Source organism: Gavia stellata, chromosome 11 (genome assembly GCF_030936135.1).
Source record: "Gavia stellata isolate bGavSte3 chromosome 11, bGavSte3.hap2, whole genome shotgun sequence".
Lineage (NCBI taxonomy): Eukaryota > Metazoa > Chordata > Aves > Gaviiformes > Gaviidae > Gavia > Gavia stellata.
In genome coordinates, this window is record NC_082604.1 from 7573400 (window position 1) to 7586455 (window position 13056).

The window sequence follows — 13056 nt, forward strand, 5'->3', positions numbered from 1 at the left end:
GTGTCTGGCATTACTTTTAACTTGTTCCACAAGCTCCTTAATTCTGGAGAACTACCAGTGGAAGCTGTTTGGCCAACTGAGGGCTCAAAAAGCGCCAGTTAGCTGGAAACTTGTATTAAGAAGCAGTGGTTAATTCTGTATATTGATAAACGCTACATCACTACTGAATGCATGCTTTCAGTTAATTTAAAAAACACTGAAACACAGAACTAGCACTTTATAGACATTGTGTATTCTTTGAAGGTGTCTTCTGTCAAAAATGGGATAGACTGAATCAGCAGAATAGGCAACCAACATACAAAAGAATGGATTTTTCTGGCTAACATTGGGGCTCAAATACTGAGACAGCCTCTTAGCTATTTTCATTTATTTTCCACTGTGTATTTCCAAATGGTACAGCTGAAGTTCCTCTTGGATATGTTATCTACTCCAAGGCTTTGGCAATTACTTACTCTTATAGAAGGCTCTGGATCAGACAAGCAAAGAATCCCACTTTAAATCTGGGGATGAGGACTGTCTGTCACTTGTAAATCTAGAGGCTTAAAAGTGACATGAATGGTGCATGCATTTTTAAGTGTTTCCATGAAAGAAAGGTTTATTTCCATCTCTTGTCCGAACTGCCAAAACACAAAAAGTTATTCAGGGTCCTAAAAAGTCAAAGTTTAGCAGTAATATATATTTAAATATATATATAAAGAAAAGTTATGGTTCATTTTATTTTGCTGCTTCAGAACAGTAATGCATCTTCATGCTAAAACTGTCTGTAGGATTACAGAATGACAATTCAGGAAAGTACTATGTTTTACCCTTAAGAATTACTGGAGATTAATGTTTATTGTTAAGATCTTATTTCTTTTATTTTCACAAGGAAGCTGTTCTTTATATATTTTAAGCTATGCAGCTGAGCATTCCAATTTGCTTAAGCACTACCACACACAAAAACATGAATTTAAAACACCACACAAATTCAAGAAATTTTGTACTGATGTACTTTCCCCTCATTAACAAGAAACAACTTTATCAAGAACTTTATATGAAAAAATGTCAGGTCTGTCCACTTCACACACTATAGACATCAGTCATTTAATGGATTTACTATTGTGTTATGCAACTTAAGAGGCTGAAGCAAGTCACCTTCATTCTTCCGCTCACTCTCTTCTGTGTAGATATTATGGTGTGCAATGTAGGATATAACAGAATCTGGTACAAGGTATTTTACACTTAATCCTCGGCACAAGGCATAGCGTACCTGTGTTGCACTGATTTCATTCTGAATCCATTCTTTCACCAGAAAGATATTGTGCTGAAATTTAGTTAAAAGGTCTGATTCATTGATATACTGAGCAGGATCAGAGCCAGCACGGCTAATACAGACCAAACCAAACTTTTCCACTATTTCTTTGATGTGTTCTTCCTTCCAGAGATTGGGTGTCTTAAATGTCTGCAGAAAATCAGCCCCACAGAGCAGCTTTAATTCTGGTAGAACTAGAAAGACAAAAGGAAATGAGAGATTTCTATACTTGCTTGGTTTTTTAGGAAGTTTATTCTTAAAATTGGTTTTAACGCATCACTTTTTTTTTTTTCTTTTTTTAAAGAAATAATTTACCTTTACTCCAGTTTTCTTTCAAAAGGCTGCAAGAAAAATTCCGCTTGGATTTTATGTGTCTGGTCACAATTACTTTATCACCTACTTCATCATCACTCACAGCATATAAAATATTATCAACGTTAAAGGAGAATTACTCCTCCACTCAAGCAAGCCAAAAAGGGAAGAAGCAAATAAAGAAGAGAATTATTTTAGCATGAAGACTAGACTTGGTTGAACCTGGCTGCTACACCCCAGCCTGCCCTGCTCGCTTTGCCTAGGTACTGTGGGAGCAACCCCAGCTAGTGAGGCCCTTGCCTGCCACTGCGTTACCGCATATGCTCCCCCATCCCTTAGGGAGCGGCTGCCCTACTGCACTCTGGAGCACAGACGCAATGTTTGCATACTGTCACATTAGCCAGTGAACAACCTCGAATTTCGCCTGGGTTTGTGCACCTATGTCATCTAAAACATGAGGGACTGTACCTAATCTAACTCCCCTTACTGGTACAATAAGCTAGTTAGTTGACCTACTAAGTTTTATTTTATTTTTAGAGAAATTTGAACCAGCAGAATATTATAAAGGTAATATTTTGCATCATGTGGCCATGGCATTTTTGTTCTAGTACACAGAGATCTAAAGCCAAATTTGCTGTACCTTTAATAATGACCAAGAATGATACTTTACTAGTACAATTTTTTTTGTTTTCTCTCCATTTCTTATTTGCTACCCACTGCCTAAGCCCCAGTACAGAACTATCTCTTTCCTCAAAGTCTATTCTACAACACCCATCATTATACGCTCTGAGTATTTTACAAACATTGACTAGGTATTTTCACAGCCTTACATTCATGTGAAATGAAGGGGAAGGATGCAGGCATTGTCTCCATTTTACATTTATTTGTGGCTGTAGATGGTTAGCACATCTGCTAAGCCTTACACAAACATCTTAAATCAGCAGTTTGAAAAATAAGAAACATACCAGTGATGATGCATGAAAAGCACACCTTAAGTGCCTGAAGATACACTCAGTTTTGCAGAGGTTTAGTATATGCTGTTGAATTAACTACAGCAAGCATTTCTTCTCTTCTTATGCCCCTCACTACATACCTTCCAACCCCTACAACAGAGAAGGCAGGGGTACTGCACTGCACCTTCCTGTGCTCTGAATGCAGCATTACTATGGAGGAGGACTGTATAGGACAAGGCTATCTTGAAATGTTCATGCCTGACAGAATCACCATAGACTGTCTACATACATAAAATAGAATTCTGGTTGTTTTAGAGTTTATAATTAGTGTATTTGGTAGGAATGTGAAATTTTTGTAACAACAGCCCCATCCCCCACAAACCACCCAGTATATTTTATTTTGATACCCATATCTGCAAGGTTGGCACCTTTAGATTGAATGCTCTCATCTCTAACACTTGAGCTAGTGCAGAAGTACCTGCAGAAGTTGTCTGTGATCCCTGTGTGGACCATGGCTACAAGAGTATGAAACTCTGAAAGAATGTCCCAGATACTTTTGACAGCTCATGAACGATGAGACACCAAGAACCTTAGGATTCACACAACCCTGGCAGCTCTATCATGATAAAGCTGATCCTTCCTGCTTCATCCCTTCCAAGCTGTCCCCTGCCCATCTATTTCCTCATGCCAATTCCAATCTTCTTGTCCTTCCATTCACAGATTCTACTCTTTCCTTCCAGTTCCCTGTCCTCAGTTCCATGTTTAGACTGTTTCCAGTCCCCTGCTTTCCAGATCCTTACCTGGGTTTTATTTCACAGCTTGCTTAACAGCAACCTCCACAGTAAAACAGTCTGTCCCAAGCTGTATTAGAGCTAATATTACACCAGAGCTTTTAGAGTGTTGATGGGTTTTCTCTGAATGTACATGCATTGCAGTTCTAGGTTACTAGAAGCTAAATTAACAGACTGTAGGCTTTACAAAAAGGCTGTCAATTTTACAAATACATCTCTGCGTATCCCCACTTCTTCTGTGCCAATGAGAAAAAGGTGTCTTTGGTCTTTCAAGGGCACTTTGCTAAATGATGATCTGCAGCTTCCACCATAGATGCCAAATGGCTGCTGCAATGCTCCATTTTTTGATAAGTACAATAGCCTTTATTTCAGCCCATAGTATATATGGATCAGGGAAATTTTTGCTTGTTTTAGATTGGCGCAGCTTAGTCAATGATGGTGGACAGAAATGAATTACCATTCTTTGAAGTGTCTTTCAGGGAAAATGAGAGAGTAAAGTAAAGGAGAAATAACTATTAACACAACGGAAGTAGCTGGATTTAAGGTCTAATTAAGGGAGACTGCTGTTGGAATATACCAGGGAAAAGCATTCCAGAGGTGACAACAAAGTTGTTCATATAAGGCAACTGAGAGACTTGAAGTGCAGGGGATTCAATTAAAAATGAAATTAAGACCATCAACCATCTCTTGTAAGTAGGATAAGAAATACTGCATGTGAAGCTGTATTTGGTGAATCAAGGAGGGATGGCAAATCCCTGGACACTGAAAAACAGAGAAAAAGAACTCTGTAGTCTTGTTCGTTTTAATCTTCATCCTGAATGACTAGCACCAACAAGCTATTCTAAGTTTACTAAAACTGCCATCATTTTTCTATACCTGTCCTCAGTGAACCTTTTTATTTGCAATGCAATGCATATTAAAGTGACCTGATTATTTCATGTGGAACAAAACCATGAGGTTCAGCACTAATGCAAAGAAGTCTTACAGTTTAGTAGGCATACATTTAGTAGAAAAATAGTACACTATGGAATTTTGCCACTGCTAAATTCAGCCATCAAGCTGATCTTTGTGAAAGCTTCCATTAGGTGACTAAGCCTTTCCACGAACTTCACAGAAAACCCCAATTCAACAGATTTCATTGTTGGGGGGGGGGTGGGGGGGGGCGTGGTTTTGGGGGGGAGGGAGAAGGAATTGCATAACAGTTGCCTGCCATTAGAAAGTCTGTGCTAACCAACATTTATTTATGAGAAAGGGGAGGAACTCTATTCTGCTCTGAAGTTCTCAGTAGCTCTTGATCATTCTCCATGTGCCATGCCATACCATGGCAGTGACGAAAGGAAGTGGGAGGAAACCATTCCGTTCCTTCTTGGTGGGCCAAGTGTTTAATATAGCCAGATCCATATCACTGCCCAGTCAGTCAAAGCACTGAAGACAGAATAGGATGTTAGCCTTTCTCTGTTCAAACTAACAGATTGTTCCTTGCGGATAGCTGCCAGATAGAATAATAATAAAAAAATATAAAAATAATTAAAAAATAATAAAAAAAAATCAATCCAGCCACTAAGTACTAGACAGAGAAACCTATTTCTCGCCAGTCCTCCTTCTCATCCAGTTTTTGCTATGCCTTTTGTTTTTGACTGTAGAGGAATCCTGTGATGATGACTGATGAATTCTAAACTGAGAATCTTTACTGGGCAAGAAAGACTAGTTTTAATGTTTGTTTTCTTGACCATTTTTACATAAAATGCTATAGAGCTTGAAATGACTACAGAAAATAATAGGCAAAATAATTTTTTGTAATGGAAAATTAAAATAATTTTTACTACTTTCACACTAATTTTCCTTAGTGTGGCAATGTGGAATAAACTGACTTGACACTTGCCAACAATCATTAACCCCATCAGACACAAGATTCCACTGCAGTCCAAATGCCTTGAGACTTCTTCTCCTCTAACATCTATAAAGATACAACAACAACTCATCTTTTGGAAACTTTTGTATAACCATGAGCAACTTAAATGTATTATTCATGTACAAGAAGTGCTGAAATACTACAGGAAAAATGTAATGTATCAAAAACCTAGCAGCATCCTCGCAAGTCGTAGGGCTAGGGAATATGATAGAATAGGAAAACCAAAACTGACAGTGTTTCCAGAACCTGCCATACTTCTAATGTCAACAGAAGCTTTTCTGTCCAGAAATGCAGTAAACACAAATGCATCAACATCACTGGTATGGTATCCATATACTTCATCCATTGTCTAACACTAGAATTACAATTCTAAGTAATCCCTATACTTTTTGGTATTTTTTATTCATATATTCTATGCTTTGCAAAACCAGCAGGGCCACAGCATGCATCTCTAACACAGCTAAAGAGATGCTTATAAAACCAAGAATTAATACAACTCCAAAATAAGTGTCCTGTGTCTCTGTGGGAGTTACTACAAAATAACTGCACCAGCAGTCATGGTGGCATTTGGCATGCCTTGTTTTTGGCAGGCAGCTCCAACCTTCAAAACTTACCAGCTACTATGTTCAACTTTTTCATCAATTAGTCTAGTCTGGTAAAGCTCTATTGTTTTTAATGCTAACCAAAGAGTTGTGTTTACAGTTATGAACCAACCTGAGTGCTGGTAAGAAAGGGAATCCTCTGTAGATCTTTCTATGGGCCATTTGTTTTTCATGAATTCCTTCTTGGACTGGAGCAATCTGAGTGATTCATTGTAATGGTGCCTGCATTTAAAATAAAGGCTTCTGTGTGAGGTAATCCTCTCAGAGATGCACAAAGCGATTACCTGGCACTTTCAGACTCAAGAACACAGTCTGCTTTTATGCACTTTGGATCTGAACACAGTTTGTTAAGAATTTAGCATATTCATTCTACCATGAGATTAGTATCAGTGTAGTTAACATTTTGCAGAATTCACAAGCAATCTCCGTAATGGCATTCTGGTTTTCAATTCCTTTTTGAAATTGTACCATTATGGCAATTTTGGTAGCAACGTTACATTTAAAACATTGTGGAAGTTTCTGCTTGAAGCAGGATTAAATCACACTTCAATCACTAGATTTAATTTCTTGATTAAATACAACCCCTCACAATGATGTTTCTATAATGTGTGCTCAGTTTTCAGGAAGAGACATTCTTGTTCTTTCTCCTCCTCTTCACAAAAATATGTTCCCTGAATTTTCACCTTGTGGTTTTCCCTTTCATTTTAATTAAAAGAATCACAATCCTGAGGAATTCAAAATATACAATTCACATAAGATTTTTGACATCTGCTATGCTTCTAATGTCACTAAGTTCAGACCTGTGAAGGCAGGCAAAGGATCCTTTTGTCAGTTTCTCCAGGTTTCTATTACTTTATTCTTTTGCTGCTCTGGATCACTGGTGCCCCACTGCAATACTGGTACTATTACCTCATGGTAGTGGCCCCTTCTTTGATCATGAGGGCAAGTGCCAATCTTAGATCCAAATACCTAAACTCCCTTCCTTTCAAATCAGCATGGCCTTGCCTGTTTAGAATAGTCCCTGACTTCGACCATCCTGAGCCATGCTTAGGCACTGCTCATATTGGCACAAACCAAAATAGTTTCAGGAAACAAGCAGCTCACAGTTAAAACAGGACAGGTAGACACAGACTCAAGCCAGCGTCCCTTCTCTGTCTAGTACATATATAGCCAAAGTGACCATCAGGTTTTATATAACTATACCAAAGCAAAGATTATGAGTTACAAGGTACAGTCTGAATTCAGTACATGTACAAAGCCATAGATAACCCTTTGAATGTTTGGCCTAAGGAATGAATTTATAGTTTAGTGATTTAAATGTACACTCTTCAAATCATGCAAATACTTTTAGCCACGGGAGTAAGTGGCACAAGCGTCAAGAACCTACACCTGGACAGGCTGTATAACCATCTCCAGTAATTTTTGATGCTTGGCCATTGGCTAAAGAAACTGCACAGACAAGAGGTGAGGGACATATGGTAACAGAAAGTAAGTAGCAGTAGCTTGGCCTGTGCCTTCCTACACTGCTATTTTTAATCCTGCCTTGTTATAAACAGGCTGATGCTATGTATAGTCAAGTACACTAACTTCGTATCATGGACTGACATTCTTGGGCCATGATTCAAAAATAAGAACTCTTGGCAAAGAGCTCACTGCAGGACTAACATTACAAGTACTGCAGAAATTTAACTGCCAAAAGGTCTGTTCAGCAGGCGTTTCAAGTGCTGGGGCAGGGAGGGTTATGTTGATTTAAAGATACACCAAAAAAGACAAACCGATCTGTCAGTTTATCAAGCATTTTCTGAACTGTGTATGAAGATTTGAGTAACTATATAATTAAATCACAAGCATAATTCAACAGAAGTTGGGTAAGATAGATCTTTGCCAATTCTAAACTAATTCATAGTATATCTGCACCACAATCAAATCTACATTACAAGACGAATTAATGTAGTTCTTTGGTTATTGACAATACTGTTTTCTTGTCTAGGAATAATATTCAGGAACAGCAGCTAAGGAGGAAATAGCTCTATCATGTTCCCTCCTCCTCTCTAAAAAAATACTTGGGATAGTCTCCAAAATTTCCATACTCACTTAATGTAACGGGCAAGTAACAGCAATGCCACAAGTGGGATATGAGCTTTGCTGCTTAAAATTGTTTTATGCTGTAGGTATTTGGAAGCCTCTGCAAAATCCACAAATTTTGATGAAATATGACATTTTCATCGCACTCAGGTAAAACAAGTACTGTAGGAAAAGGCCATTCATGTGTCTCAGGACACAATGTTCTACTGCAGTTAAGCGTACAATTCCAAATACTGATAAGGAGAGACATTTAGGTACAATAATGTTTTTCTGCCTTTGCCTTGCAATAGCAAAATCTCTTTCTATTGATACTAAAATTTCCTACCTGAGGGAGCTTATAGTGAAGGCAGCTATTGGTTCTTGTTCAGGACTCTGAAGTGGATTTACAAATTACAAACCGAATCTTGCAAGTAGTACTCACTCAAGCCTTTGTAAGTAGGATCACCTGATCTGTAAGATTTGTGGCTGCTTCTCTGGAGGAAAACAGTTTTACAAAACTGAAGTTTAGGAGAAAAATCCCATACCCAACCAATACTGCAGGACAGACCTTTTGGTGATTTCTCACACTGGCATATACAATTGTGATTAGAGAAAAGAACAGAGAAGTTTCCTGCAAAGACAGGGTAGCCCTGATCCTCTTCTGCTGGCTGGAGGGAAGGGGCAAAACCAGCAACTGGATGTCTATGTTCACTCAGCAAAGCAAATAAAAGCAGAACTAAAAGTGTCCTCTAGTTTTTTTTTTTTTACGTATGTAGGGTGTTCTTATGCATGCTTTTGTAAAGTAACAGGTCTGGTTTTTAATTGCTTTTACATAGAGCCATAGGAGCTTTCTAGACAGTTGTTGGAAGGCACATTTTAGAGCCTTAAGCTATACAAACAACTGTTTCCAGTTAGAAAGTAACCTAGAAAATGTGGATAGAAATGAAGAATCATTGATAGTTCTTACAGCACACTTGCGTTCTTGAAAGACATTCATGAAGTCTTTCACTTTAACAAGATCTGTTGACTTCTGTAGCATCTACGTTTCCAAAAAGTGGCTAGCACAAGAAGTTTGTGTGTTCATACCTTGCCCCATAATGCATTTATTACCAAGACCAACCATATGGGAAAAAGGCACGTTTCAAGGTCCTTACATCGAGTTAAGAGGTTTTGGACAAATTGTTTAATTTTTTCTTCCAGCACAAAACCACAGCAAACTCAGTGATTTTGAAGAAAACATCAGCAGTTATGGGCTTGGGTTTAACTTGCCATTAGAGTTAATAGGAAAACTTTTCAAGGATGTGTGAATAGGTAAACCTGCAGGCATAATAATGCCAACATCGCTAATCTGGAATAGGGATGCTCCTGAAGAGTAAGTTTGTAAACTCCCTCACTTTCTGATTAAGGGCTCCATATTACCTGCTTAGAGACTTAAACCCAAGAGAAATAACATGAGAGCCAAGAATTGTTCTGCAGAACTCTTTCAGTGACTATAATTTTGCAAGACCCTTTCTTGGCAGAGGCTTTCCACATGCATCCAACTACTTAAATGGCACAAGTGCAGTACTGTGGAGTATTGCATGGATCTGAGGAAAGCCTATCTGCTAGGAAAGGAAAGACTCCACATGGAGAATACTGACTACACAGCCTTTCTGAAGGAAAGTGATGTGAATTTTCATTGCTCACAGATATAATACTTTATCTCATAGCAGATGATGTCATAAACAGACATGTTCTGCTTTGCTTGGGTGTTTTACAGGAGTGAGTTCTGTGCATTGACCTGGTTGCCTGACAGATTTTTGGCAATCAGTAACTTCATAAAGAAAGGAAAAAAAATGTAATTACCTTAATACTTTTACTGTCTCTGTCCACGTCTGCTGCTCACTCTCCCATGGATCAACTCGAATCCAGTCAGATGTCTCCAATGCTAGTTTAGCCATTGCTATCCGGTGCCTTGCTGAAACCAAGCCTTTCTTTCCGTAGCCATCATTAACAGGAGACATTATGCCTTCAATCACCTGATACCTTCCTTTTGAAAAAAAAAGAAAAGGAAAAAAAAAGTCATCTTCACAGAATCTTGAAAATTTAGGGTGGACAGGACCTTGGGAGCTCATCTAGTCCACCCTCTTCAAACCGTGGTTAACTTCAAAGTTATAAAGTTTCAAGCAAGTAGAGACATTTATAATTTATGATGTAAACTATCAAAATTGCTAGATATAATTAAGTTTTATATTCTAATAAATACAGCTTTTATATAGCCAGAGCAATGGATGACATAACTGACCACTGCTTTGTTCTTAAGCATCTGATGCTTGTTATTTATCAAAATCATTGTGCCTTTTCATTGCGTTAAAGCAAGAATTATAGCATATTACTGCAGCTGTGATTAATGTGATTCAGACAAATAAGAAGATTCAAGAACAAAGATGGGGCTAATGGAGTCTAAAATGAGACTTACAGCATTATGGTCCAAACATCAGCTTAGCAGCCATTAAAGACCCTTTCTATCTGGCTGATCATGTTAATTAAATTTGAAAATATGTCCATATTTTTCTGCTCCTGTAACATAATCTAATCATTAACACAACAAGCTCTTTTTGTTAGACTTTGCGGTTCTGGCCTCAAATCTGGAAACAAAAATGTAGCTCTCATTTTAATAAATCAACAGGGAAATAAAGCACTGATACGAGCTACATCCCTCAAGAAATGGAGAGGAGAGAAAGGGTGTTTCAAATAAACAGAAATTAAACAAAATTATTTCTAATGTGCATTTTAAATAACTACGATAAATATGGTACTGAAGGGGGGGGAAATTGTTTCAACAAAGAAACTTAAAATGCAGCAAGTTCCCTCTACTGCTTTGTAATGAAAATGATACCCCTGCACTCATAATTTCTGATACGGGCACATGACAATTTAATATTGTAAAATGACAATTTAGTAACTTCATATTTACTTTGATGTAATAGGATAAAATTTTCAAAAGGACTTAAGCGAGTTGGATTTAAAAAATAGCATTAAGATTCAATGAGATTTACAGGCCTGCCTCGATTTAAAATGTCAGTCCAAACTATCCTCTGTTTTAAAACATTCTCATTATAGGCAAAATGGTCAACAGAGCAACATAAAATTTTCCAGAAATGTGCAAAGATGTGTATATAATTAAGTCCATCTCTTGATCTGAAATTGGAAATAATTTCACTTGACTTATGACCAACAATTATTCTCTGGTACTTCGATAATATACAATGCTATAATAAATTCTCATTTAAGGGGAAAAAATTACATCCAAACCCAAACACCAAAAAAACCCCAAAACCAAACCCACCAAACCAAAAAACCCCAAACACAATCAAAACCAAAACCCAAAACAACCCCAAAGCTCAAACACCAAAAAGAAAAAAAAACCCCAAAACCCAAACACCAAAACCCCCCACTAACCTAAACACCAAAAAAACCCAACAACCCACTGAAAACCAAACACCAGAAGACCTCCGCCCAACCCACACACACCTTAATCAAGATCACAGTTTTTAACTCATCACCTATCTAAGGTTTCTGTCCTATGTGTCTAAAGACTGTAAGCATGAGCCAAAGAAAATTCCCTGGGCTTTATGTTTTTTTCTGGAGACTGCCCCAATTTCCTTTTCAGCATGGGACAAGAGACTAACTTCTATATATTAGTGCATTAATGCAAACAATTTCAGGACACCGAATTGCAAATTTTTGGTTTGGGTTTTGGAAGGTTTTTCCACGAATAAGCATTTTTTCTGCTTCATTAAGCCTATTCTAAGGGCATAAAGTTACCTACACATCTAAGATTTAACAAAATGAGTCTGATGAACAGTTTGAATTTTACTGCATGGTACTTCCACAACATCCAATACATAAATAACAAAAACCACTTTGATTGCCGAGGAGTCAGTCCTCCTTTGTGAGGAAAGCAGCAGCTATTTCAAAACATAAAATTACGTAAAATTTTTTATCAGAAGTGAACAACGTTGGAAATAGTTACAATACAATCCCATGTTCTAATCATCTGAGATGTAACAAGAGCTTACATTAATGTAAGTTTTCATTTCTTCACTGAAACAACCACTGGCACGCTTGCTTTTACGAATATGGTTAGTTAACTGGATTATTTAATTTCTTTTATCAGCCTTCTATGTGTGACTACACTTACATTAAAATCACATGATAAAACTCTGTACTGAAGTAATAGTAATGGTTTCCCTTGAACCCACAAGAAATCAACAGTTATCCTCCCAGAACTCTCAGTCTACTAATGCTAGGAAAACAAATACAAGGATTTTTCATTGTTCCATTTAAACCAAAATATTAATTTTATTTATAGGTTATAGTTAACTGTGGTGGAGGGAGGCATATCTATCATCTTTGTTCAGATTAAATATCAAAAGGATACCATCCTATGCTTACTTTCCCATGACATGTACGTAGAGATTGCCAAGCATGAAAAAGGAAAATAGACAAGACTTTGTTTACTTCATGTTCAGTCACCTTCTGTGAAGGGAATTCAACAGAAGGAAAATCAAAGGGGTAAACAATTCAGCAATCATTGCATTGAAAGTCAACATAAACAACAAATACATCAGAGCAGTAATGGACAACCTCTTAGGATAGCTCTCCATAGGATGGATGACTTTACCTTCACCACTTCAGAGTGCTTGAAAGATGCATTCACTGAATTAGATGAAGTGTGCAAAAATTGTAGTGACAGATGCCATATGAGTCCCTAGACAAACATAAATCATATCCACCTGGTTGAGTGAACTACAGAGCCTGAAGATGCAGATTTACCCCTGTAGTCAGACAGCCACTCAAATACACTGCGACTTCAGGAACTCCTCCAACAGCTGAGTAACTGAGCATGCACAATGATCAGTCCTCAAATACACGCTGAATGATCTCCATGCATCACATCTATATTAAACATTTCGTATCAAGACCTCAAAATACAACTTCACTACTATAGAGTTCACTGGATTTGGACAAAAAGAAGGAAAGACAGTATCTTGACTGCTATGAAAATGAGTATTTTCTCCAGAAAGGAAGGATAAAATCACCATCTTGAGAGTAACAATGTGAATAATAAAGTATTGTAGCTCTACTC

General features: G+C 37.6%; 1 protein-coding gene across 3 annotated transcripts in view; it reads right to left on the bottom strand.

Moving 5' to 3' along the window:
- Positions 1-616: 616 nt before the first annotated feature.
- The window catches only part of NMNAT3 (nicotinamide nucleotide adenylyltransferase 3), a 28897-nt gene continuing 16457 nt past the window's right edge, over positions 617-13056 (bottom strand). For all 3 annotated transcript variants that reach the window (XM_059822378.1, XM_059822379.1, XM_059822377.1), the window contains exons 4-6: positions 9771-9954; positions 5974-6083; positions 617-1485 (exon numbers count right to left, since the gene is read on the bottom strand). In XM_059822378.1, coding sequence (XP_059678361.1) covers positions 1076-1485; positions 5974-6083; positions 9771-9954 — 704 coding nt within the window. In that variant the 3' untranslated portion in view covers positions 617-1075. The remainder of the gene's footprint in view (positions 1486-5973; positions 6084-9770; positions 9955-13056) is intronic.